The 25,598-nt window shown below is 34.0% G+C and overlaps 1 protein-coding gene and 1 long non-coding RNA gene across 10 annotated transcripts in view; one reads left to right on the top strand and one right to left on the bottom strand.

Moving 5' to 3' along the window:
- LOC129750907 (microtubule-associated protein Jupiter) overlaps nt 1-25,598 on the top strand; it is a 619,733-nt gene that overhangs the window by 144,529 nt on the left and 449,606 nt on the right. For 8 of the 9 annotated variants that reach the window (XM_055746097.1, XM_055746094.1, XM_055746100.1 and 5 more), the window contains 2 exons: nt 16,504-16,869; nt 24,061-24,078. In XM_055746097.1, the coding sequence (XP_055602072.1) occupies nt 16,504-16,869; nt 24,061-24,078 (384 nt within the window). The remainder of the gene's footprint in view (nt 1-16,503; nt 16,870-24,060; nt 24,079-25,598) is intronic. The other variant, XM_055746098.1, reaches the window with a different exon arrangement.
- LOC129750910 (uncharacterized) lies at nt 11,641-12,873 on the bottom strand. Its single transcript, XR_008738525.1, has 3 exons — nt 12,601-12,873; nt 12,043-12,530; nt 11,641-11,977 (listed from the first exon to the last, which is right to left on the bottom strand). It is a non-coding gene; the product is annotated as an uncharacterized LOC129750910 (long non-coding RNA).

The following is a 25,598-nucleotide window of genomic DNA, read 5'->3' as shown; positions in this document are numbered from 1 at the left end:
CCATCCGGACACCTGATCGAAACGATGTGGAGGGTAGAGTGCACTGGGCAGTTACCCTCATTAACATGTCGCAGAGAGAGGGAGGGTTCGTCTTCACATCCTATGGAACATTTCACATAACAATGGCTTGATTTTCAATTGATTGTCAATAAATTGTACTTTCGGTGGAGACCCATGATCCTTACCCCACAGAATAGTACAGGTTACTCTACTTGTACATTCACTCCCTTGAAACAGTCCACTCAAAGGCATTTTTAGTCAATGAGTTGGAAATCGAGATCGAGTTGTTATGTGCGAATAGTTCGCTGCAAACGGGCTGAGCCACGCTACATAGGATGTTAGCTTACATCATACATCATACAACTCATAAACTTTGCATGTTATTTGGTCAATTTAGATTTGGTGGCCCATGATTCCCCATTGTCCCATACACGTAGCACAAAATTGATCTTTTTGGCAATATCCTCCTTCTTATATATTTTTCCAAAAAAATCTTTTATTTTTCCAAATGAAAAAGTGAAATTGGTTTATTATAAATTTTTTCACCAAAAAAATGTGTCAAGTGTTTCCGTTCTTGATTTTAGTTGAGGCATGACAAATGGTTTTGACCAAATTCGCCCTGATATTATTGGAATATTGGTTTAAAATCTTGTTATGAAATGCTCGGATTTTGCCAGGTTTAAAACAAAATAACCCGGAGAAGCACTTGATGGGGAAGTGTAGTTTAAATTTCCTTGTCCTAACTACTTTTCTTTACTTTCCGGTCTTTTTGAATGCTGTTTCTGGTGACTTACTATTTTGAACATTTCCTTCCAAATATACACATCAGTTAAAAAAATGTAAAGCTGATCATCATGCTGATGCAATCGTCTCAGATTAATTGGGTTTTTTAGTAAATTTCAAACATAAAAAATACTCTCTTTCATACTGTCTTATTGTCTCTTTTATTGCCAAAAATTATCCTTTTGGTTCTGTTAAAACCCCAGTTTCCTTAACGAACAATTTTTTGTATTTTTTTTTTATCACAAATACCTTTTTTGAAATGCCTCTTTTTCGTGAAAGACATTCAGAAACTTTTTCCCATGAAATGTAATACTTTAATATGATACTTAGTTTACGTTGTGGAATATGCTTAATACTATCAGGGTTTTTGAGATGATCTTACTCTTAAATAAAAATAATTTTATTTGCTGGTGTTAAACACAAAAAAATATTTCAAAAAGTTTTAATGAGACCTCAAATTAAAAAACTGCTTTCATTACGGATCATGAAATATGAACTTATTTTATAGAAATGATTTTGGAAAAAAGGAAATTTTCAAAAACACATCAGCGTAGAAATGTTGATAAATGTTTGTGTGTGAACAACAATTTTTCAATCAAAGTTACGTGATGAAAGTAGTTCAGTTTATGAATAATTTTTTACATGAATTTGAAAAGGTTTGGTTGCCACAGCAATAATGACCATTGTTCAAAACATAAGTTCCTGTGGTGTTGTTCAGTAAAAAAAACGATTTAGTTGATAAATATCATGGCGATCGCTATTAACTTTGAACTTACACGTTTTGAAGGCGCTACATACACAATCTCAATTTTCTTAAAAAACTTGGAACACAAAAATATCTAAATCCCCTACAATTTCGATAATTCAACTAACAAAATACTATCATAATAAAGAGAAATTTTTTTTTACATGTTTTGTATAGTTTTGAATATCAAATTTTGTTATGAATAAAGTGTCAATTTTGACAAATTTTATAAAATAATGAATTACAAATTTATGAATTTATTTTTTTAGCTATTTGCACAGTATATTTTGTTGCCAACAAGTATTGCTTCCTTGTGTAGCAAAAGAAATTTTTTTAATGTTCGATGAAGTTGTTTTAAAAGGCGATCAAAAGAGTCGCAAATGAGTAAAGTCACATAATAAAAAAATAAACTTTTTAATTTAAATAAAATCAATTTAATAAAACTTAAATAATTTCTAACAAAAATAATAAAGATCTTCTTTGAAAAGGATTCTGAAACATTAAATTTCATAAAAATCAGTTGAAATCCAGCTGATTTAGAACAGAATGAGTGAATCCACAAAACTTAATTTTTTGTGAAAATTTATAAGGGAAATATGCTCTAAAAGCTGACTTGAACTTTCAGATTTAAGGATTTCTACAAAAACTAATTTGGTACATTTGTTTTTCAAATAATTCCATTTAAAAAAACCAAACTCTTGGAATAAAATTAAAAAAAAAATTGTTCCTTTTAAATATAAAATTTGAGAAACAGTAGTTTTTTTACGGCACGATTCCTCAATATGTTATTATGTAAGCGCGAGTCAAAATAAGGAAAAAATTAGAAAAAGATAGCTTGATTTTATGTTCAACAAGTCGAAATAACAGAATAAATAAATTAAGAATAAATTTGAAGCCTGCAAAGAATGGCTATAATAGCTTAAAATTTCGTAACGTGAATTAAGTTCACAACCTTGTTGAGTTTAAATCAAGAGAAATCACGTCACAAAAAGATGTATAACTTGGTTTGTTCCATCAGAAAGCTACGTATTTAAAATTGTGGGTTATTGATTCGTTCACCACTTGTTCTAAGAATTCTTTATCTTCAGGGAGAACAGGAATTTAAGGTGATATGTACTGAAGTCAAAAATGATTTATTCTAGCGTGAATTAACATCACAAATGAAATCGAACACAACACAAACACAATATTTGTTTAGTAACCTTACCAATTTCAAGAGAAATTAAATTAGCGACCATTTGCTTCTATTTTTTTTTTTTTTCATTCAACGGTAAATTGGTCTAATGGTAACAGTTTAGAAAAGTCCGGAGAAGTGAATTCACGTCACGGTGGAATGTGTCTCCCGTTTTTTTTCTCGATCTATTTCTTAATACATCGCGGATCAAATACGAGATTCTTGTTTTTTTTTCGCTGCCTCAAATGTGAAGATTATTCAAATGTAATTCAAATTTACTGAGCACAATGAACACTACCATGAACGACGAATGAAAAAGAAAATTAATTCCTTAAACCATCTTGCTACTTAAAACCATCATACAAATTTGAAAAAAAAAATGAAATTGAATGGAAAATTTGGACCTGAGGATTAAAAATTATTAAAAATAAAACTTCTTACTCTTAGATAGAAAATTGCTCAAAAATTCATTAAAGGCAGCACAAATTACTATATTTTAGGAACATGGCGTTCCGAAAACGAAATTATAATCAAAATTAAAATTTCATACCAACTAAAATTAAAACTAAATGCAGAAGAATAAGTGCAAATTAATTTAATCAAAGTATACAAGCTTCATCAGAAATTAAAAGGATTTAAATAAAAAAATCACACTCGGTTTGGTTCAAATATTTTATTTAAAATTTATCAGTTTTAACTTAATCTATTTTTGATAACTGATCAACTGCAACCTGCATGAGAATAAATACAGATTTAGAATCTTTTTACTGTTTTTCAGCTTATCAAGAATTAAGATCTTTTCTAAATATTTTAGTTTCCAACAATAAATTATACTGTTTTTAGAAATTTTAATGGATAAGATAACACCTTTTTCTGAAATTATATAAGAAAATCTTTCAAAGAATCCATTCAGTTGGAATATCGAACATCGTCAAAATTCTCGAATTATGCAGGATTGGAAGAAATTGTCAAAAAAAAAAAAACATAAAATACCTACCTTAAATCTTCGTAATGTTAGCCAATGTATTTAATCAATTTAACCTATTTTTTCAAGGGGGATATAATTTCAAAAGATATCTCGAAACATAAGCTGATAGAATTTTGTTTACGTTGTACAATCGATTTTAGATTGGAATGAAAAAAGATTTTCCAATTCTCAAGAAGTTCTTTTTTGGATTGAAATTTATTGAGCATTATAAACTGGTAAGAAATAAATAATTCCAAATTTGGTTTAAACATTGAAAATACAAAGAATACACGAATTTAGAAAACATCACAGATCATCGATTCGAAAAAAGAGATTTAAAAATATAAAAATAATGAAAATTTCTTTCTATTTTGAATCGCAGACTCATCATAGTTCTAATCTTCTTATATTAAGATGTTTTTGAGACCTAATCTCAAAATATTTTTTTTTATTTTCTTCAAAACTTTAAATTTCGGAATTCAAAAGAAGACATTAAAATTTGAAATATTAGTAAGTTTGTCATTCAGAACTTGTATACACTTCTGATGAAAAACTGGTAACTTTTGAGGGTAAAACACCTTTTAAGGGATTTTTGAAGGCATTAAACCTTGCCATTTTTTTCACTGGTACAAAAGCAAACCTTAATTTCATAAACATGCATAATCGTCACCAGGGACGATGCATATAATGGAATAAGAATTGCTAATTTTATTACGATTTGTCGATATCATATTTTTTTTTGAAAAGTGAAAAGCCCTGAGTCCAAACTGTAAGTTTTAGGGTGATATGGGATAAAATGATTTTCTAATAATTAAGTTATCATCTACTTTAAAACCCCTATCTGGGCCAAGTTATTCTCCTATCCTAAGGTTTTATCATTTCATGAACTAAAAATTTTATTTGGAAAAATCGCTTCCACGGCCTTGAATTGGGTCAATCCGTAGTTATCTTTGTTTTTCAATGTTAGGAACAGATCAGGGAAATCTGGAATGCTTACCCCACAAATAATAGACGATACATCACATGATCTGAATTATTGAAAAAAAAAAAATCAGGAGTTCCCAGCGATTCAAAATTCTGTTATTTGAAAATGAAATAATTCCTCCCACATAAAAAAATACCGCTACTACAATAACTTTGTCTATACTTTGTTGCAATTTAAATACGTTACAGTGATTACTTTTATTAAAAGAAGATTTGTAGTTCAGGACAGGTAAAATAAAGAAAATCATCTCCCATTTTCATTAAGTACAAGCGGCTTGCAAAAATCATTTTGATAATAAATCAAAAAGTAAAAATATGCAGTTCAATGGCAGTTGCTTAAATTGAACAAATCGGCAATTTTGAATTTCGTTATTGAGTTACCATTAGAGTTTCAGTTCTAAATTTGAAATTGGTATTTTATTTTTTCAACTGATTTATTCGTAAAATATAACGCAGAATGTACCTTAACTATCCTCTACTGAAGTGCAATTCCTGAATTGCCGGCAAATTAATTACAGAAAAAGGCATAAATATTATAACCTTTGCGAAAGAATTTATACACTTCTGAAAAAAAGATTTCATTTTATTAAAAAACTGTACAGCCCCCTCGACAAAATGAATATTTCAAACAATATTTGACATATTGATCTAAATTTTTTAAAGGGGCGAATGCTTCCTGAGGAGTTGAAATCACTTATAAAAAATTTTAAAAATGGTTGAAATTTTCATTCTTTCTATGGAACTGTCCTTTATGAAGAATATTTGGTAAAACTGCTAAAACTGAAAACTTTCAAGCTACAGAAGAATAAAAAAACCGTCAAATGGCGTTAATAATAGACAGAGTCAATTTGAGGTCGTTTTTAAATTTCTCAAACCCTGGGGTCTAAAATGCTTCGTTTTTGTTCAAAATTCATACCTGATTTTTTTTGCAGAATTTTTAAGTAACGTTTACATAAGTAAATTTAAATTTTAGGTTTTTATGGGAAATTTGAATATCATATTAATGAACATAATTTTTGTTTCTCCTATGCAACCGAACCTGCTTATGGTTTTTGTGCCAGTCTTCAATGGAAATTTTCCGGTGAACAACATTGTTTTAGACCGTTGCTTCATATCTTGTTAGACAAAAAACCCGATTTAATACACTTTACAGTGGATTGTAGCCTTTCTTACAGCCTGTAAAATATATTTGGGTACATGTAAAACAAAATGAACTATGAATTATGATTAATGAATTTCATACGCAATAAATCCAAAATGAATTTAGGAAATATAGATTCAAAGTTTTTATTAGGATAAAAGTATTTTTATATAATCATAATTTTCATATAAATTAACCTTTTTGAATGACTAGATTCTGGAATATCATGTATGATTCCATTTTTATGACATTATAATCTAACTCAATTTACTCCTTTTGGAGTTACAGCAATGATATCTTCAAAATGGAAGAGGTATAAAAATTAAGAATACAATTTGAAAAAAGATGCCTGACCATGTATTTCAAATAATTCAACCTCTCAAGTATATGAAACAAATACATAGATAAAATTATTGGATAAAATTTCAAATGCTAGAGTAAAATACGATACCAAAATGTATAAAATCGGTACAATAAATTTTGAAAATTAAAAATATTGAAATTTTGAAAGCGTAGTATTTTTAATTTTGTTATTTTGAGATTTTTGTTCTGTTTTGTTGATTTTGTCTATTTCGTTAATTTTGTTAATTTGGTCATTTTTTTTTAAATTTTGTCAATAATGTCAATTTTATCAATTTTCATGATTTTGTCAGCACTGTTAGTTCAGTAAATTTTATCAATTTAACCAATTTTCTAGATTTTGTTTATTTGTCGATTTTAACAATTTTCATGATTTTGACAACTTTTTCAAATTTGAAAATTCTGTCAATTTTGTCAAATTTGTCAATTTTGTCAAATTTGTCAATTTGGTCAGTTTCGTTAATTTTGTCAATTTTGTCAGTTTTATCAAATTAGTCAATTTTGTCAATCTTGTCAATGTTGTAAATTTTGACAGCTTTGCCAATTTTGTCAATTAAGTGCATTTCGTCGATTTTGCCATTGTCAATTTGGCCAGATTTTTAATTTTTTTTTCAATTTCCTTCGATTCTGTCAAGTTTGTCAATTTTGTCAATTTGTAAATATTGTAAATTTTGTCAAAATTTAGTCAATTGGGTCAATTTTGTAAATTTCGCCAGTCAATTTTGTCAATCTTTTCAATTTTGTCAATTTTGTAAATATAGTGAATTTTGTCGATTTTGTCCTTGTCAATTTTGTGAATTTGGACAATTTGGCCATTTTGGTCAATTTGGTCAGTTTCGTCACTTTTGTCGATTTTTGTCAGTTTATCAATCTTGTCAATTTTGTCAATTCAGTGAATTTTGTCGATTTTGTCATAGTCAATTTTGTCAATTCTGCCAATTTTCTCGATTTTGTCGATTTTAGAAATATTATCAATTTTTATGATTTTTTCAGCTATGTGAATTTTGTCAAATCAATGAATTAAGCCAAGTTTTTCAATTTGGTCAATTTGGTCAATTTTTTTTCAATTTTGTCAATATTGTCGATTTTTGTCAGTTTTATCAATCTTGTCAATTTTGTCAATTTAGTGAATTTTGTCGATTTTGTCATCGTTAATTTAGTTATTTTTTTCAATTTTGTCAATTTTATCAATCTTGTAAATTTTTTCAATTTAATGAATTTTGTCGATTTTGTCATCTCTTTTGTCAATATTGTTATTTTTGTCAATTTTGTCAATTTTTTTAAATTTTTTTAAATTTGTCAGTTTTATCAATCTTGTCAATTTTGTCAATTCAGTGAATTTTGTCCATTTTGTCATCGTCAATTTGGTCAATTCTGCCAATTTTCCGATTTTGTCAATTTTATACATTTTATCAATTTTATGATTTTTTCAACTAAGTTAATTTTGTCAAATCAATGAATTATGTCAAGTTTGTCAATTTCGTCAATATTTATAGTGAAATTGGTCTATTTAGTCAATTTTTTTCAATTTTGTCAATTTTGTCATTTTTGTATTTGGTCAACCTGGCGAAAATGGTTAATTCGGAGTTCTTTCCTGTTTCTTCAACTTTGTCAATAATAATTATAAGCTTTCTAGCATTATATGCATGTTCCAAAAAAAATCCCAAATGCTTCAAACTCTACTATGGAGGGCTTGGGGGCGCTACTGTTTGGTTGTCATCTTCCATTGGCTTCAGCAAGTGATTGACCTCCAAGCCGTCATCGTTTTTCTGTAGACACCAACCCCAACAACAACAACGCAACGTTAGATCTGAAGAGAGGAAGAGAAAAGGGAACAAAAAAACAAGCCCGAGAGCTTAAAGCTCGAGAGGATTCAGTAGCATTTGTCTTATTGGATTTAATTTGCTTCCACGGGCGAAATACTCTCCTGTCGTTGCTGCTTAAGAAAAAGCTTCGTAAGCACGAACGGCACGTGAGAAGATGAGAGGATGTGCATACATCGTCCGCGTACCCGTGTTGTTTTTCCCTTCTCAGAGGAATCTGTGCCTGAATATAATGTTGGGCGAAGTTATTATCGCTTTCGTACCATGCAGTGTGGGCATGACGTACTCATCAACGACTTCATTAATTTCGGGGTCGTACCCCTTGGTGGAAACCATTTTTAAGTTTAATAATTCGGAGCTTCGGTTCCGAAATTTTTGGAATGGTTCGGTTGCAAACTGAACCATTAAAATGGAAAAATTGTTGTCTTCCTCTCACACGGTTTCTGTCACGATGACATCGAACCTGAGTGGGAGTGAAGCCAATCTGTTCTCCCTTCCACACATCGACAGATCCATACTTTTAGATGGCAAGCGCGTATCAATGACGTCACGTATAATTTGACGTCATATAGGGTATGTGAGCCTTAACTTGGCATGCTCCTTATCTTGGCATGCCAAAATTCATTTTGGTAATTTATATGTCAAACATATGCCTAAAAATATAAAATAAATCAAACATAAAAGAAAATCGCATTTTTCTACATTCTGCATAGCATTTGTCCGCAATTGAATATAAATAACTGCGTAATAATTTTTTTTTCACATGACGAACTGGAAGTAAAATAACGATTTTCGGAAAAAATCTGAAATGAACCTACCTTGCTAGTGCATCTGCCACTTTCGGATCGATTTTAAAAACACACTTCCCTATGAAAAAATCACTGAAAAATATCGTTGGTTACAGCAAAACGTGGCAAAAATTATAAAATTTTAGCCTACTCCAAACAACGTAAATATTTGATCTAAAATTGAAGAAAATATAAACATTTTTTTCGCCTAATCTTGGCATGAAATTCCACTAATTGAAGTTTGTATGTTTGTGTGAGAACGAAATCAGAAAGCAGACGGTAGCCGGCAGCCGGCAGCCGAATCGTCGGCCGTTAGTGCACAGTGGTCTGGAAATTTAAAACCGGTCGAAAGTAAAAAGAATGATTGAAATAACTTAAAAATACCATTAATGTATTTCGGACTATAATCAATTTATTTATCTCTCAAGCGTATTTGGCATCTTAGTTGGAATTATAATACTAAAAGTTTAGCTGCCTTTTTTTTGGTAAATTTCTAGAACTTTTCCTCTCAACTTCTGAGCACGAAATCAACAGGATTCGGATCCGAAACGATATCTTGGATCTCAACGTTGAAGTATCCATACCAAAAAAAAATTACAATTGGAAATAAGGTTCAACGTATTTTTATTTCATTTTATTTGTGCTGGAGATGAACATTTGCTGTATATGTGTCGCTTTGAAAGGAATGGTTACAAAGTTCAAATTATGACATTCTAAATATTATGTTTATTGAAAAAAGTAATGGCATTACAATGTTGAAAAATTATGTTATTTAGAGCTAAATTTTATTGTTTTCAATTTCATGTGAAATCAAAAATTATATTTTGACCAAGTTTGTTTTATATTATGGATCACAGTGCATCAGCAGAAGTGACGCATTTGTTTTCCGTAGGAAAGGAATATGCGAAGGAAGCGCTGCCGAGTTTGGATGATGATTTTGCATGAGTGCGAGTGAGATGCAGCTTGAATTTCACCCAGCTTGTAAATTTGTTGTTCGCTTCTATTGGCTATAGTCCCCAAACGAACGAGTGAGATGCAATCTATTTCAATCAGGCTGGCTGGAGTGAGCGATAGTTTGTCTTGTTTTGCTATCCGGGTGTACGCAAACGATTGCTAGAAAATTCCTAAGGGCGACATTTTAAATATGTTGGTATGATTCAAAGAATCGTTCGCTTACATGAGTTTTAGCTTTAGCTTGCTTCTTGCCTCGGTCATAATGGTTTTTAAAATGTCTTTCCTTCTTTTATGGGAGTGGAATAAAAAGAATATGAACATTCACTATCGTATGTTAACTTCAATGGAAACAGATCTATCATGATTATATTTTAAAAAATTGAACAAACGATTTGTTTGCATGGTTAATAAACATATTTATGTTAACCAATGCAATATTTTGGAACCTATTTGTTCTAGATTGTCATTCTGATAATAGAAATTTTAAACACACCAAAAACTGAAACGAACAAGTGAAACTTTTTTACGTTAGTTTATAATTCTGCACGGAAATATCAATTCTAAAAATTGGTTGACATTTCGTACTTTCGACTTTTTGAAAACAACACAGAACATTGTTGTGCTTCCTTCCAGGATATTATCAACGAATTCGTGGGGGCTGTTGTTGTATTAGTGAGGCAAATTTCTTCTAGAGGCGGCCAATTTAAGGAACTCATAAAGGGCCATAATTCGGAACGGGGGCCACAATAAGGAGCATTTCAATCAATAGTTTGATCAGGTTTATCTCAAATTATCCACCGCTTTAAAGCAAGGACATATTTTTACTACATTTCAGGCTAGTAAGCAATCATATTTGTCGAAGGACTTTTGAAGGTACATATAACAGGGAGACTACAATCATGGGAAATATAGTCAACCATGCCTTAGGGGCCAAGTTTGGGTACATTTACCCTATACGATAATCTTGATTTTAGTGATTGCTGGTTGTGGCTAGCAAGCCAAATTGACACGTTTTTTGGAGAGATGATTTTTGATATTTACTATGAAAAAAAATTTTTCAAGCTATTTTGTAATTTTTTCTTTCTTTTATAGGTTGTAGAAGAAAAAAAAACAAATTGTTCAAGATAAAAATCATTTTTATTGTACTGCTCAGTTTCACAAAAACGTCGAGAACAAAGTTTACAAAAATTCACACAAATACACACAAATACACAGACATCATCAGAACTCGTCGAGCTGATTAGATAGGTACTTATAAAGGTATATCTAAGACCCATAATTAATGATCTCCCAAATCGACCGATAACTATACCTTTCTGTAAGAAAGGCAAAAAGGTCCCCAACCATTCTTTCAAATAACTCAACGTTTACTCTGGGAACAGTCCAATGACCAGTAAAATATATTTTCAAAATCCATTAGGAACATGAATTTATAATTAAAAATTACAATATAAAAAAAGGTCCCCAACCATATGTTTCAAAAATTCAACGATTGCTCTGGGTAACCTATTGAGTGAAGACGGCGAGAATAGAGTATCAACGATTCCGATATAGAGTCCAAAGATGGGTTAAATATATTTTCAAAATCAATTAGGAATATGAATTTATAATTAAAGATTACTATATAAAAAACAAAGAATATATGAAAAATTGAGCACCTGTCCAACTTTGAAGCGCATTTTCTCGAATCTATCATTTATCATAATCATCAACGCATAAGTATATCGATCATAAAAAAACAGACCGATCAAAATCAATTAAGAAGACGATTATAAAATTAAAGATTACAATATAAGAAAAAGGTTCCCAACCATGTGTTTCAAATAATTCAACATTTGCTCTGGATAACCTATGGAGTCAAGACAGCAAGAATAGAGTATCAATGATTCTAACATAGAGTCCAATGATCGGTAAAATATATTTTTAAATTTGTATCTATGTTCATTTTTACAATTTTTAGTTTAGTAAATGAAATGTCGGCCTGGTCTACACGCATAGGTGTAATGGTCAGAATCAATTATCAAGGCGAATATAAAATAACGAATACAATATCAAGAACCGGTTCAACTTCAAAGGCTGATCCTCCGGAGCCACTAAAAGAGAACTGAATGTCGAGAAAATTGGCGCTGTCATGATTATTTTGAATACAGCACGTCACTGGTACGGCCGTTCGCAAGCAGAGTTCATTCCGGAGATTTCACTGTAGATCCGTTGCTATCTGTTCGTTCTTTCATGATTGGATATTACAATTTTTGTCCCTGTAAAAATCAAAATCAAAAATCAAATTAATTTTGAATTAAATTTTCATTTAATTTTTCAATACATTTTTACCACTACGAAAACATGCTTCGAATTTTTGTGTGCTTCCATCAGCTGGAACTTGGCCCGATCGCTGTAGTCGTTCGGGGTCATCACCCGGACTATCTGGACAAATCGAGCTGCGTACATGTACTTTTACTAGTGCTTCTTCGGCAGGCTTTCGTAGCTGAAAATACTGTCCGCTTCGCCCGGGAGTAGATCGAGTGATTCGTCCTTTACTGGTACAGCTTTTCCCCATCATTCGGATGGAACCTAACGAACACAATCCTCTCGCTAGTGGGCCTTGTAATCGATAAATTCTAGCACCACTTCGCCACCGTGTTGTATGTTGCAACCCAGTCTGCATTTCTTGTCCTGTGCCTGTTCGGAAGCCTGCGAGCGATGTTGAATGAAGGTAGTTCGAGCCTCTTTCAGGGAGGCTTCACTAGACTGTGCCGGAGAGGCTTGCAGCTGATAATGATTGTTTTTTGGCTGAAAGCGATCAAGATAATCCTACAAATAGAAAAAGGAATGTGTTGAAAACCATGAAAGTGAACCATTAATAAATATTTGATGTACTTACGTTCGATTTCGGTGAAGACATCCAGACAGCAGACTAGATTGCCGAAAATGATGTTTTTCATCCAGATGCCTGAAGGATTCGACCCGTCGTATTGTCGTAGAAAGTGTTATTTTTATTTTGTTTGCACTCACGCTCCTTTTTTTAAACTCAAAATTAAGTAGTTTTGGTTCAAAACAGCACTTCGGTGGCAGCCCTCAACTTTGAGTTCAACTGGGCAATAGCAAAACTAAGTTCTGATAGGCATACTCAATACTAAGTTCGGCAGCCGAACTCGAATTTATCCTTTTTTTCGAGGGTAGCTTTTTTTTTCAGGGAATTAAAGGATGAAAAAAATTTATTGTACCCAGATGTTGCTGTTCCGGTACATTGCATTGCATCCGGTACAATTACGGAGCGGTGAAAAGTTTTGACACTCCCGGTCAAAGAAAACTTCCGGATGTTACTTCCTACGGGAAGTACACAACATCCGGAAGTTTCCGGACATTCCAAGCCGCTCACCGTATGATAACAATGACGGACAGAATTTTACGCTGACACGGTGAGCATGCATTCCGTTATGAAGTTCCTTCATAGTCTTCCGGTAATTGTTCCGGAACGACAAAATTTTGCGACGTGTTCGTTGGTTTCTGTTCCGGTTCGAACTGAACTCGCTAAGTGTTTTCAGTCCAACAAAGAGAGTTCAATTTTTAGTTCATAAGGTCGAACTCAGCTTTGCTCCCTCGCCGAAGGAAAAAAAAGGATGAATTTTGAATTCGCAGTTCGAATTCCGTTTTAAACCATCGCAAGGAGGAAAAAGAGTGCTTAACTTTATGAAGAGATTAACCACCGTAATTTTTGTTTGTTACTTTGATTTATCGGCCTAGCGGTGAAAAGTGATGTCCTTTTTAGTAGGGACATCTAAAGATTATGAAATTTTTATATAGATGGATAGAAGGTTAGAGGAAATGAAAGATGGTGAAAATGAGCGGGTAGAATTTGTCTAGAAGCATTACCATCACATACCAAATTTTTGTTCCTCACGAGCCGTACCGTTTCGCATGCAAACCCCGCATGTAACGAATGCGAAGATAACAAACTGAGAAGACTTAAACATCGATAGATGCGTTTCTGAGTTAAAGGGAGCTTATCTGAGCGATCACATACCATCTTTTTGTTCGTCCGCACTACAAGTTCTCGCTTGTGGGGCGGACCACGCTAAGCCTACTAATGTGTGGTGGTAGATGCAACTCTATCTGTATCTACCACTTCATAGTAGTAGGCTCGTGAGGAACAAAAATTTGGTATGTGATGGTAATGCTTCTAGACAAATTCTACCCGCTCATTTTCACCATCTTTCATTTCCTCTAACCTTCTATCCATCTATATAAAAATTTCATAATCTTTAGATGTCCCTACTAAAAAGGACATCACTTTTCACCGCTAGGCCGATAAATCAAAGTAACAGAGTGCTTAACTTTAAGTTCATAAAATCGAACAATGTTTTGAACATCGGTCGTACTTAATTTTGAGTTAAAATAAAGGAGCGTGCATATATTACACGACTTATGCCTAAGACCACTATGGCCCAACTTGGTTAAAATGTTTTCTCTTCAATGAGCTTCGAAAACGATGTTTTTTCACTCCTCGATAAAATGCGTGCTTCTTCAAAATGGCAACGTGCGTGCTCTTCACTTTGAAAATGGCAACGAATGGAAAAATATCTCAATGTCAACTTTTTTAACCTTTTAATATTTTTTACATGAGAACTTCCATCATGATTGCAGTTTTTCCAAAAATTCATTCAAAAGCAACAATATTAAAAAATTAATTAAGTAACCATATAAAATGGTTAATGAAAATGAGCGTGTGAAGAAATTGATATGGTGTGCTTCGTTCTCCCACACGCGCCCCTTCGTCGTTTTGTCCTTCACAGAGCAACCTGAAGTATCAATCACTTTCGTACCATGCAGTGTGGGCACGACGTACTCATCAACGACTTCATTAATTTTGGGGTCGTACCCCTTGGTGAAAACCATTTTTATGTTAATTATTTCGGAGCTTCGGTTCCGAAATTTTTTGAAATGGTTCGGTTTCAAACTGAACCATTTAAATGAAAAACTGAAATACAACCTTTTGGCCGGGAAATTTTGAACTGTCGTCTTCCTCCCACACGGTTTCTGTCACGATGACATCAAACCTGAGTGGGAGCGAAGCCTGTCTGTTCTCCCTTCCACACATCGACAGGTTCATACTTTTAGATAGCAAGCGCGTATCTATGACGTCACGTATAATTTGACGTCATATATACGATAATCTTGATTTTAGTGATTGCTGGTTGTGGCTAGCAAGCCGAATTGACACGTTTTTTGGAGTGATGATTTGATGATAATTACTATGAAAATTTATTTTTCAAACTATTTTGTTTTTTTTTTCTTTCTTTTATACATTGAAGAGGGAAAAAAATCAATTTTTTTAAGACAAAAATCATTTTTATTGTACTTCCCAGTTTCGCAAAAACGTAGTGACAAAGTTTATAAAAAAATCACACCAATACATACAAATACACTGACATCGTCTGAACTCGTCGAGCTGATTCGATAGGTACCTATAAAGGTATATCTAAGACCCATAATTAAGGATCTCCCAAATCGACCGATAACTATACCTTTCTGTAAGAAAGGCAAAAAGGTGTTTAATGGGGGAATGCCTTTTGGCATTGAAAAAAATAAAATACAATTGACATCTCTCTTGGGTGACTAGAGAAGTATTGCATGACTTTTTTCTATGCAATACTTCGCGAGGCACCAGCAGTGATGTCATTTGAATTTATTGTTTTTCAAATTGACTCAGTCTAGTGAATAGGGTCATGAAGGTAAATCGGGACAAAAAATTAGAATTGTTATGAGCCAATTATCAAACAATCTACAAATTTGGTTTTCGTTTGAGGACTAATAGGTTACTTGATTACCTGTGTAAAAGCACATCAAAGGTCAATTTAAATTATGTGGCTCAAAGAAATCACAAAAAATATTTATATGAAGTATAAAAAATTGGCGATATTTCAAACCATGAGAAGTTTTGTTTGGAAACGCTGGAGATAGTGATGTGCCATGTTTGGTATACGATGAAGAAAACTTCTAACCTGGTTTTGACGAAAAAATAAAGATAATAAATGGGAGCTGCTTAAAATGGCGGCACATTAAAAACATTCATTGGCACAGATGAAAATAAATATTGCTGGGTATCGGATATTGATATTAAGAAATCCACCAAATACACCATTCAAAATAAACTGTGGGTTGATATCCTGAATATGACAGAAAAAATAGCGATTTGTCATTCTATAAGTCACATGAAACTATGAAGTACAAGAATTATTAAAATTCGTTTTTGATTTTTTGTGCAGTTTTCTCTTACGTTTTCTCCTTTTAGTTAAAAAAAATCTCAAAAAGTAGGAATATGTGGTATATTTAACTCGCTACTTTTATATTTTCATTAGAACTCGATAAAATAAGAGGCAGCCAAAACTTTCCCATAAGATTCCTTTCACAATCAAATTAAAACAAAAATTTATTGAATATAAAAAAATCACTTGTCATGAGTTCAAATCTGTAGCAGTATTTTAAAATATTCGTTCTGCATTGGCAAAGAGGTTCTAGTTCTTATCTTTCAAGTTGTTTAGCTGTTAATTCTATAATTCAATTTCGCTTTAATTTAGTTTAAATTTAATTTTAAGTGCATTCGTTACGGTGTTTCTACACCTCATCAGGATTCGTGGTGCATCGATTCGTTTGAGTTACTTTGTTGATGTAGCATAGATTCAGTATTTGGCGCATGCTTCCTTCTATCTCAGACTATTCAGAAGTTCATTTTAAGATTTTTTTTTTTACTTACTTGATATTTCTGTTCCTCTACCCCCATCAGCCGAAACCCCTCGCCGCAACGGTCCCGGTCAGGATTCGCACAACCGGCTGTTCGGTGAGCTGGAACGCCCGTACACCCCGGCCAAGAACCACATGAAGAGCAACCTACCGATCGGGGATACCACGGATGCTGCCGCCAACGGAAAAGCCAACGGCCATGGCAAAGCCACCAACGGCCACCATCAGAACGGAAACGGAACTTCCTCGGCCCCGAAAACCAACGGACATCACCAGAACGGAAACGGAGTGTCGGAAAAGACCAATGGCCACAGCCACAGCAACGGGCACAGCAACGGCCATCACTCGAACGGACACAGCAACGGATCTTCCGCTTCCTCGGCGCCTTCCCAGAATGGATCCTCGCACAGTAAGTGTTTGTTTTTTTCGTTCAACAATTTTTGGAGATCAAGCCTAAATTTAGGCAAGCTCCAATCCTAGGTTCTAGTTGTAATTGGACTTTTACTAGTTTTGTTGCTTTTATTCAATTTCTGTTTGTACGGCTTGAGTTTTGCATTCGCACAAACACTCTACACTCAGCGAAAAAAAATCACTGATCCGGCAACAGAAATCACAAGGAAATAAAAAAAACAGATAGAAAAAAAATCTCCCGAGCACAATAATTATAATTTCTTACTGCTCCTACCTAACATCAATTTGTCTCGCATGCCTGGGTGTAATTTTATATCAATTTCCTTGTTTGCCCGGGTCCCCAGCTCTTGGATCGGGGCGTCATTAAAGTAAGAAAACTAGAATTCTTCTCGTGGGAGACCGAGGCAGTCGACGGATTTTGCCTGAGAAATAGGAAGAAAAATATCCAATGATCTAGGTATCTACTAGAGCATCGAGGCAAACGACGATGATCTTGACACGCGGAGCAAAAAAATGCACGAGAAGTGACAGAAATGACGTTGGACATGATTTTAATTCGTGTTCTCTCGGGAATCCTTCCCCCTTTATTTTATTGGATCTTCGTATATGAATGAGTTTTTGAAATGGTTCAATTTAAAAAAATAAGAAAAAGTTCGAGAGAATTTTGATTTGAAGAATATGAATCAGTTGTGGATATGAAACTCGAATTTGAATTCTGTAAATGAATTCTGAATCTGAATTCTGAATATGCATTCTGAATCTGAGCTCTTAATCTGAGTTCTGAATCTGAGTTCTGAATGTGGGTTCTGAATCTGAGTTATGAATCTGAGTTCTGAATCTGAGTTCTGAATCTGAGTTATGAATCTGAGTTCTGAATCTGAGTTCTGAATCTGAGTTATGAATCTGAGTTCTGAATGTGAATTCAGAATTTATGAAAATTTATGTTCTTTTGTTTTTGGAAGCAGAATGATCAGATCTAGTCAACTACCCGAAGATCTGGAACCTTTTCTTCCTAGAAATTCATAGCTCAATATCGTCAGCAGAAATCTCGTCGTAAATTTAATGCAACACAAGCTGATATGCTTCGAGTTCAGCTGGATTGTCAAGACTTAAATTGTCCCCATCGGTTGACGGCGGAGTTAAACTTAAAAGAAAGATTACTATCTTACCCCCACTTTCCTTCTTCCTAGATCAACGTCTTCTCCTTCACAGATTCCTGTTGGTATGCGGAAAAAAAGATGGAAAATCTGTCCGCCTTCGTACTCATTTTTTTGTGTCCTCGTCTTGGTCTTGGTCGTCATCATAGATCAATTTGTGGAGTGCACCTCAACAGTTTTTATAATATTTCATCTTGTTGAACCGAAGCTTGTCAGCTGTTCCCGGAGCCAGCTAGTTCGAGCCATCATCTCCATCATCATCCGCGGTTGCTTCCAAGATCAGACTCTGCTGGTGGGTGGAGGTTTGCCATTCCGAAGACAGGCGGAAAGTTCCCCTGGACCCCGTCAGTAATTATTCCATTCATCTGTTTGTCACGGTCCACCTCACTTCTTCCGTCTTCCTTCTCGGATCTCGTCCCAGATTTGTCCGAACTCAAATCCACCGGGAAAGATTGGCGCGGTCCATGGGTTAACATGGATAAATCTTTAGGACGATGACGACCACGCTTCCAACTCTACCCCTTTGATGTCTTTTTTTCTATCCATTTATCTTTTTTTTCTGGAATGCGATAATTGATGTTGGATTGTGTACAGGAACACTACACAACTCAAGAGACATTAGTTTTCTGTCTTTTGCGAATAGCAAAGGTCTAAAAGAAAAGAAGGGCGGATTGAACTTTCCTTAACCTTCCGATGCACCATCATTGCAAGTTCACTCGAAAGCGTTGACATCGCGTGATGCGCGAATTATGATGGAGATTCGCCATCGAAAAGAAGATTGATTATCTCCTGGCACACATTCAAAAGTAAGATTGCATGTTTCCGTGCCAATCGATTCTATCCGTATGCCAAAAATATGAACTCTAAATGTGAACTCACTCCAAAACAATGTTGGCTTTTATTTTGAGAAAAAAGTATCCATCCCAACAAAAAAATATGTGAAAAAACAGTTCCGGAATGGACTCATAAAAGTTTCTTATAATAGTTCCTAAATTAACTCAGAAAAGCTGAAAACAGGAGTCAAAAGAATTTCAGAACGGACTTGGAAGAATTCCAAAAGGAACCCCAATGAGTTCGAGAAAGAAGCTGGAAGAGTTCCAAAACGGAATCAGAAAAAAGTCCTGAAGAAACTCAGAATAGCTAGTGAAGTAACTCAGAAGAGTTTCTGAAGAGACTCAGAAGAGTTCCAGGAAGAAGCCAGAAGAGTTTCAAACGAGAAAAATTCCAGAAAGGATACAGAAGGAATCCAAAACATTTTTGAACAATTCCTGAAAGGAATCACAAAAGGTTCAGAAGACACTCAGATAAGCTTGCGAGGGAATTTAAAAAAGATTCTGAAGAGACCCTTTAAATTTCTGGAGAGACATATGATAGTTCCAGAAAAGAGTTTCTAAAGAGACTCAGAAGATGTTCAGAAAGGAATAATTTTTATTTTTAAATTGCGACCCAGAGATGGGCATGCATGATGGGCATGGGCATGAGAAGGCAATGCAAATCTTGCCGTGCTTAAAAATGTCCAAACTTGATTCCAACTACCGTAAGATGAAATGATGGGAATAGAAATAGACCAAGAAAAATGATTATGAACACATGGGAGAACTATTCCCTTCATTCCGATAGACATCGACACTCAACCAGTAGGGGAAAGGTTTCCTAAATGGGCCTATCGGGTTAAATGACCCTACGGCTGTTTGATGAAACGGCTGACTAGACAGCTTATCCGACCAATGCATTTTGAGGGTGATACGCTTAGAACATAGGGCAAGAAAGAATTTTATGAATTTACAAACTCATAAAAATTTAAAAAATCATACAAGGTTTTGATACATTTTGATGTAATATTTCGACTTTTAAAAATTATACGTAAAGAAGCTTAAAACAAAAACTAGGATGGTTTTTGTTTCTTACTCGAATTAACTTAAGAAATTAAACATATTTCAGCTTTTGTGGAGTTTTAATAATGATTATATAGTGGAATAATAGAGTGTTTTTGTATGCCCCCATCATGTTTCTAAAATGCCTCCATCCTAAAATAACAGGTTAAATACAATAAAAAAATGATTTTTATCATTGAACCTTCAAATCTAAGCTCTGAATAACATCTTAAGAGAGAATTGGAGATCTAAAAACAGATTTGATAAAGTTTTTCTCATGGATGAACTGCCTCCATAGTATGGCAACCCTAACTTTTGTTTTATTCCATAAAATTATAATACACATAGATTTTTATAAAACTTCAGCTTTGTCGTACGTAAATTATTACTTTCTAGCAGTTTCAATGAAATTATACGGAAATATTGCCCAAAAAACAGAAATTTTTTCAAAACATAAATAGGCGCATTTAGCCCGCACGGTTTGAGGTTCGGCATTTTAGACAACACTTACAATAAAATCGTTTTCTTGGAAACAGAAGAAAATTTTAACATAAAAATTACTCCATTGTATAGAAAACAGATGCCCGCACACGTGTATATAGTTTTTGTACACATATTCGATGTGATATTTGATTAAATCAGTGTTCAGCTTAATAGGCGCATATAGCCCGCTCCTCCCCTATAATATTCATACGCCAGGTTGGTCTCCTGTAGTAGAATGTTAATACATGGGCCCCGGAGAGGCGCAAGATGTGGGTTCAAGTCTCACCGGGAGACAAGGCGAATTTTTTTCGCATGTTTTTCAACATCAATTTTCTCTTATCTAGTTCCTGAAATTTCATCTAAGTTGGATTCATTTCTCTACAGGAATAATTTTTTTTCAAAAAAATCTGGGAAGAAAATTTAAAGGTCCAGAAGCAACTCAGAATATTTTGTGAAGGATCTCAGATCAGTTTCTGAATGGACCGGGACGAGTTCCTTGCAGGACTCGAATGAGTTCCAGAATGCAATCAAAAGAGTTTCAGAAGAGACTCTGATAAGTTCATATGGGAAATCGGAAGGTTTTCTGAAGGGACTCAACAAAAGACTGAAAATTGTGATGGAAATTTGCTCAAAAATATGTGAAATTATAGATTTTTCTGGAAACCTTGTCTGAGACTTGAGACTTTAAATCTTAGTCCTGAGACTTGAGACATGAGACTTGAGACATTCAATTTGAGAAATGAGATTTAAATTTGAGAATAGAGAATTGACACTTGAGGCCTGAGATCTTTTACCTGAGACCTGAAACATGAGACATGAGACATGAGAAGTGAGACGTGAGGAGTGAGCCGTGGGAAATTCGAAATGAGACATGCCAAGTGAAAAATTAGCCGTGAAGAGTGTGATGTGAGACGTGAGTAGTGAAAAAATAGCCGTGAGAAGCGAGTAGTTCTCTTCTAACGTCTCACATCTTATGGATCATTTCTAACTTCTCACGTCTCACTTCTATTTTCTCACGGCTCACATCTTACTTCTCATGTCTCACGGCTCATATCTCTTTTATCACTTCTAACAGCTCATTTCTCACGTCTCACTTTGTACTTATCACGGCTCATTTTCACTTTTAACGTCTCACTTTTAACTTTTCACGGCTCACTTTTTACGTCTATATTCTCACTTCTCACGGTTCATCATGTCTCAGGTATCAGTACTCAGGTCCCAAGAGAATTGAGACTCGAGACCTGAACCCTTTTACCTGAGTCATGAGACATGGGATGTGAGGAGTGAGACGTGAGGAGAAAGCCAAGAAAGGTTAGAAGTTAGACGTAAGAAGAAATGAGCCAAAAGAAGTGAGAAGTTCTCGGTCCTTCTCATGGCTCATTTGTCACTTCTCACTTCTCACGGCTCATATCACACTTCTAACGGCTAATTTCTCACTTCTGACTTCGTAGTTTTTACGGCTGATTATTTACTTCTCACGTCTTACTTCTCACTTATCACGTCTCATCATGTCTCAGGTCTTCAGTTCCACGTCTCAGGTTTCATTTCGTGCTTCTTGCTGCACATTTTCTCTTCTCACGTCTCAGTTCTAACCTCAAATGGCTCATTTCTCACGTCCCACTTCTTACTTCTCACACACGGCTCATCATGTCTCAAGTCTCGGGGCTCAGATCCCAGGAGAATTGATACTCGAGACCCGAACCTTTCTAATTAAGGCATGAGACATGGGACATGAGAAGTGAGACGTAAGAAGTTAGCCGAGAGAGATTAGAAGTTAGACGTGAGAAGTTAAAAATGAGTCGTAAGGAGTGTGAAGTTTGCGTGAGTAGTGTGAAATGAGCCGTGAGAAGTGAGAACTTCTCTTGTCACGTCTCACTTCTCACGGCTCATTTATCACTTCTCACTTCTCAAGGCTCATTTCTCACTTCTCACTTCGTACTTCTCACGGTTAATTTCTCACTTCTCACGTCTCATTTCTCACTTATTACGTCTCATCATGTCCCAGGTCTCATGTCTCAGGTCACAGGGTTCAGGTCTCGGGTCCTAGGTTTCAGTTTTCAAGTTTCAGGTCTCAGGTCTTAAGTCCACGTCTCACTTCGTAGTTCCACTGCTCATTTTTAACTTCTCACGTCTCAGTTCTAACCTCTCACGGCTCATTTCTCACGTCTTACTTCTTACTTCTTACACACGGCTCATCATGTCTCAGGTCTCAGGTCTTAAATCACAGGTCTTAGGTCTCGAGTCTCATGTCTAAGGTGTCAGGTCACAATCTTAGATCCTTTATCTCAGGTCTCAGGTCTAAGGGCCTGTTCATTTTCCATGTCTTAAAGCTAAGATTCTTCCAGCTTATAAAAATTCTAAGTTTTTTCCTTTGAAAAGGACTTCTCTCTCAGAATTTTCTCTCACATGTCGCGTTAATTAAGAAAGCAACGAAAATAAACCGTTTAAAAAAACCTTCTGTGTACTCCGATTGTCTTGAATTTATTAATTCTAGAGCATTTAAAAAATAAATGTTTTTCGTCGAATTAAGCCTTTACTAAGTTCGAACTAAATAAATTGCTAAGTTCTTATTCAAACCACCTAGTATCTCAAATGCTATTTATTTTGTTTGCAAACATCTGCTATTGCCCATTATAATATCAAGCAACAATGTTTTTTGCAGCGTTTGATTTAATCTGTGGGTGTTGGAGAATTTCGCAATCCAAATCATTATAGCTTCTTGAATATTTAAGAAATCGCAGTTGGGTAACATGGTTAAATTAGTAATTTTTCAAAATAGAATGAGGTCTGAACAAGTATCAAATTTTTGTTTTGTCCCCCCCTCTTTTCGAATTTTCTAAAAAAAAACCCAAAAAGGAAATGAAGTTTAATATTAAATACATCAATTTTCGATAAATTTATCAAATTTCGAAAAGATTTTAAGTGCGAAAATTAAACTGTTGAAGAAGAGAGTTTAATCTCTTTTGTTGAATTGGTTGTATTAAATTTTCGTTAAAAAATGAGTCGAATTAAATTTTTTGTGCAATGAAGAACGTATACAATTTTGTTGCAAACATCCTTTCGTGCAATTTTTTCCAATTAGTTTTTTTTTTCATTATTTTTTATTATCAACTCCCCCTAACCCTGGTATTTTCCAACTTCGAGTGACAAAAGAAGGATTCCCAATTTGCTTTGGCTTTATTTAAGTAGCTCAACCATTGATTTTGAGTGTAGAGGAAATTTAGAATTCAATAAATTATCAATAGGTAGTAAATTTTGTCAATACGGCTTGACGACAAAATTTTCAGTGCATATTCCAGGTTTTCGGGGGGCTTAAAATGGCATAGGTCTATGAAAATCACAAAGATGACACTGAACTATCCACGATAACTTTGAATATAGAAAGAATCAAACGTTGCTTCTGTATTTTTTTACTGTACCCAAATGTCAATCCTTTTTTAACTTGATGCTCCTGTTCATGACTTATAAGTTATTTTTTATGAATGCTTAAACATACTCCACAAGCCTTTACTCGAACATTCATCAATACACGACAAAATTAAAACAAATTTGCATGTTCATTTAAACTTAGTGTTCGCACTGCTATTCGTTTATTATGAAATCTCCAAATGCTTAATTGGAACAAATTAAACCAAAATAAAAACTAACAAATCAATCTAATTTGTTTCTATGCAGTCTTCCTGAGGAGATTAAGTAAGTCCGGAATTATTCAACCCGATCAGAAATCATCCTCACCTTAACTTCATCAGAATTTTCTTTGTTTGTTTGATAATCATTTCATAAAACAAATTGTAAAAAAATGTCATTCCATAAACTGTAAAATAAATTTCCATCTAATTTTGGTATGAACCATGTAAATTAACTCATCGATTTGGTTCTGATTGGTCACTTCACATGATTATCCAAAAAAAAAACTATCAATCGACAAAATTATAAAAAAATTAATTTTTACCTACTAATCTGGCTTTAACGATTGTTTAATACATTCATTATTCATCTTCGTTCATCGACATCAAAATCCATGAGTTGATGCTGTATGCTGATTGCTGATAGTTCTCACTAAAAAAAATCGTCGGATCACAACTGATTAGAAAAAAAATGATGCTGTCACCTCAAGCAAATCACTGCACCACGTGGTTCACATTGCATCGATTTGTCCTCATTCATCGATAACTCGAAACAACTCCACCGGCAAACTCATTCCTGTAAATCTATTCATCCTCCCATTCCAACCCAGTTTGTTACTATTTTGTCATCCAACCATGTAACTATCGTGAAGAATGCAAAACGTAATTGGATTCACTTATCACCACCCACATGTGTAAATAATAGGTAATAATCGATTAGGATTAGCTGTAGTCGTCTGAGCTCTGTTCACTAGTGTGCAGAACTTTTGCTGTTTTATATGGGCTTCCTCAAATTGGTTTTGAAATGTGTTTGAACGTTGAAAAAATATTTAATTTTTTTTTAATGGTAAATATATTTTCAAATTGATTTCCAAAGTTAAAACTTCTTTTAAAAAATGTTATAAATCCACGTTACAAACTATGAAAAAACTGTTATAAATCCACGATACAAAATCTTATACATGTTTAGTAGTATAGAATCTCGATCTTATATTAATTTTCGATTCTACCAAACATCCCAAAACAATTCAGTAAAGGAAAGTTTTTGTCTCCCAAATCGGTAATCTTTACAAATTTTGGTATTACGAAGAAAGTTTCCATTAGCAAATAAATACTAGCCAGTCGTTTAAGTCAGGTACTTTTTAACCTTTTTAACGAAAAATGTGAAAAATCTGAACAGTTTGGTCCAGTAGATTCTGAGAAGCACAATGCCTAATTTGGTGTATCCCGGCTTAGATTTCTTTGCGGTACTTTTTGACACATGTTGGGAAAACACGCCAACTAGTTTCCAACGTATAATGGCTCCTACCCATCAATCAGTGTAGGGTGCCATTTGGAAAGAAATCATCATTACTTTTGATTGACATACCTAAAAGATTCAAGGTCTTGGGTAAAATTGTTTTTTGAATCTTCAGGAATAAGATGCAGCTTGAAGAATTTGAGTTCATTATAACAGTGAGGCTGTAAGATATTTTGAACCCGAAAAATCACTTTTTCCAAACCTACTATTTTCCATACCAACTTCGAATTATTTACTACAGCCCATTTCAAATGGTTGAGCAATCAAAATTTGTACAGTTGTTATTA

The sequence above is a fragment of the Uranotaenia lowii genome, chromosome 3 (genome assembly GCF_029784155.1).
Source record: "Uranotaenia lowii strain MFRU-FL chromosome 3, ASM2978415v1, whole genome shotgun sequence".
Classification (NCBI taxonomy): Eukaryota; Metazoa; Arthropoda; class Insecta; order Diptera; family Culicidae; genus Uranotaenia; species Uranotaenia lowii.
This window is presented reverse-complemented; position numbering and strand designations above follow the sequence as displayed.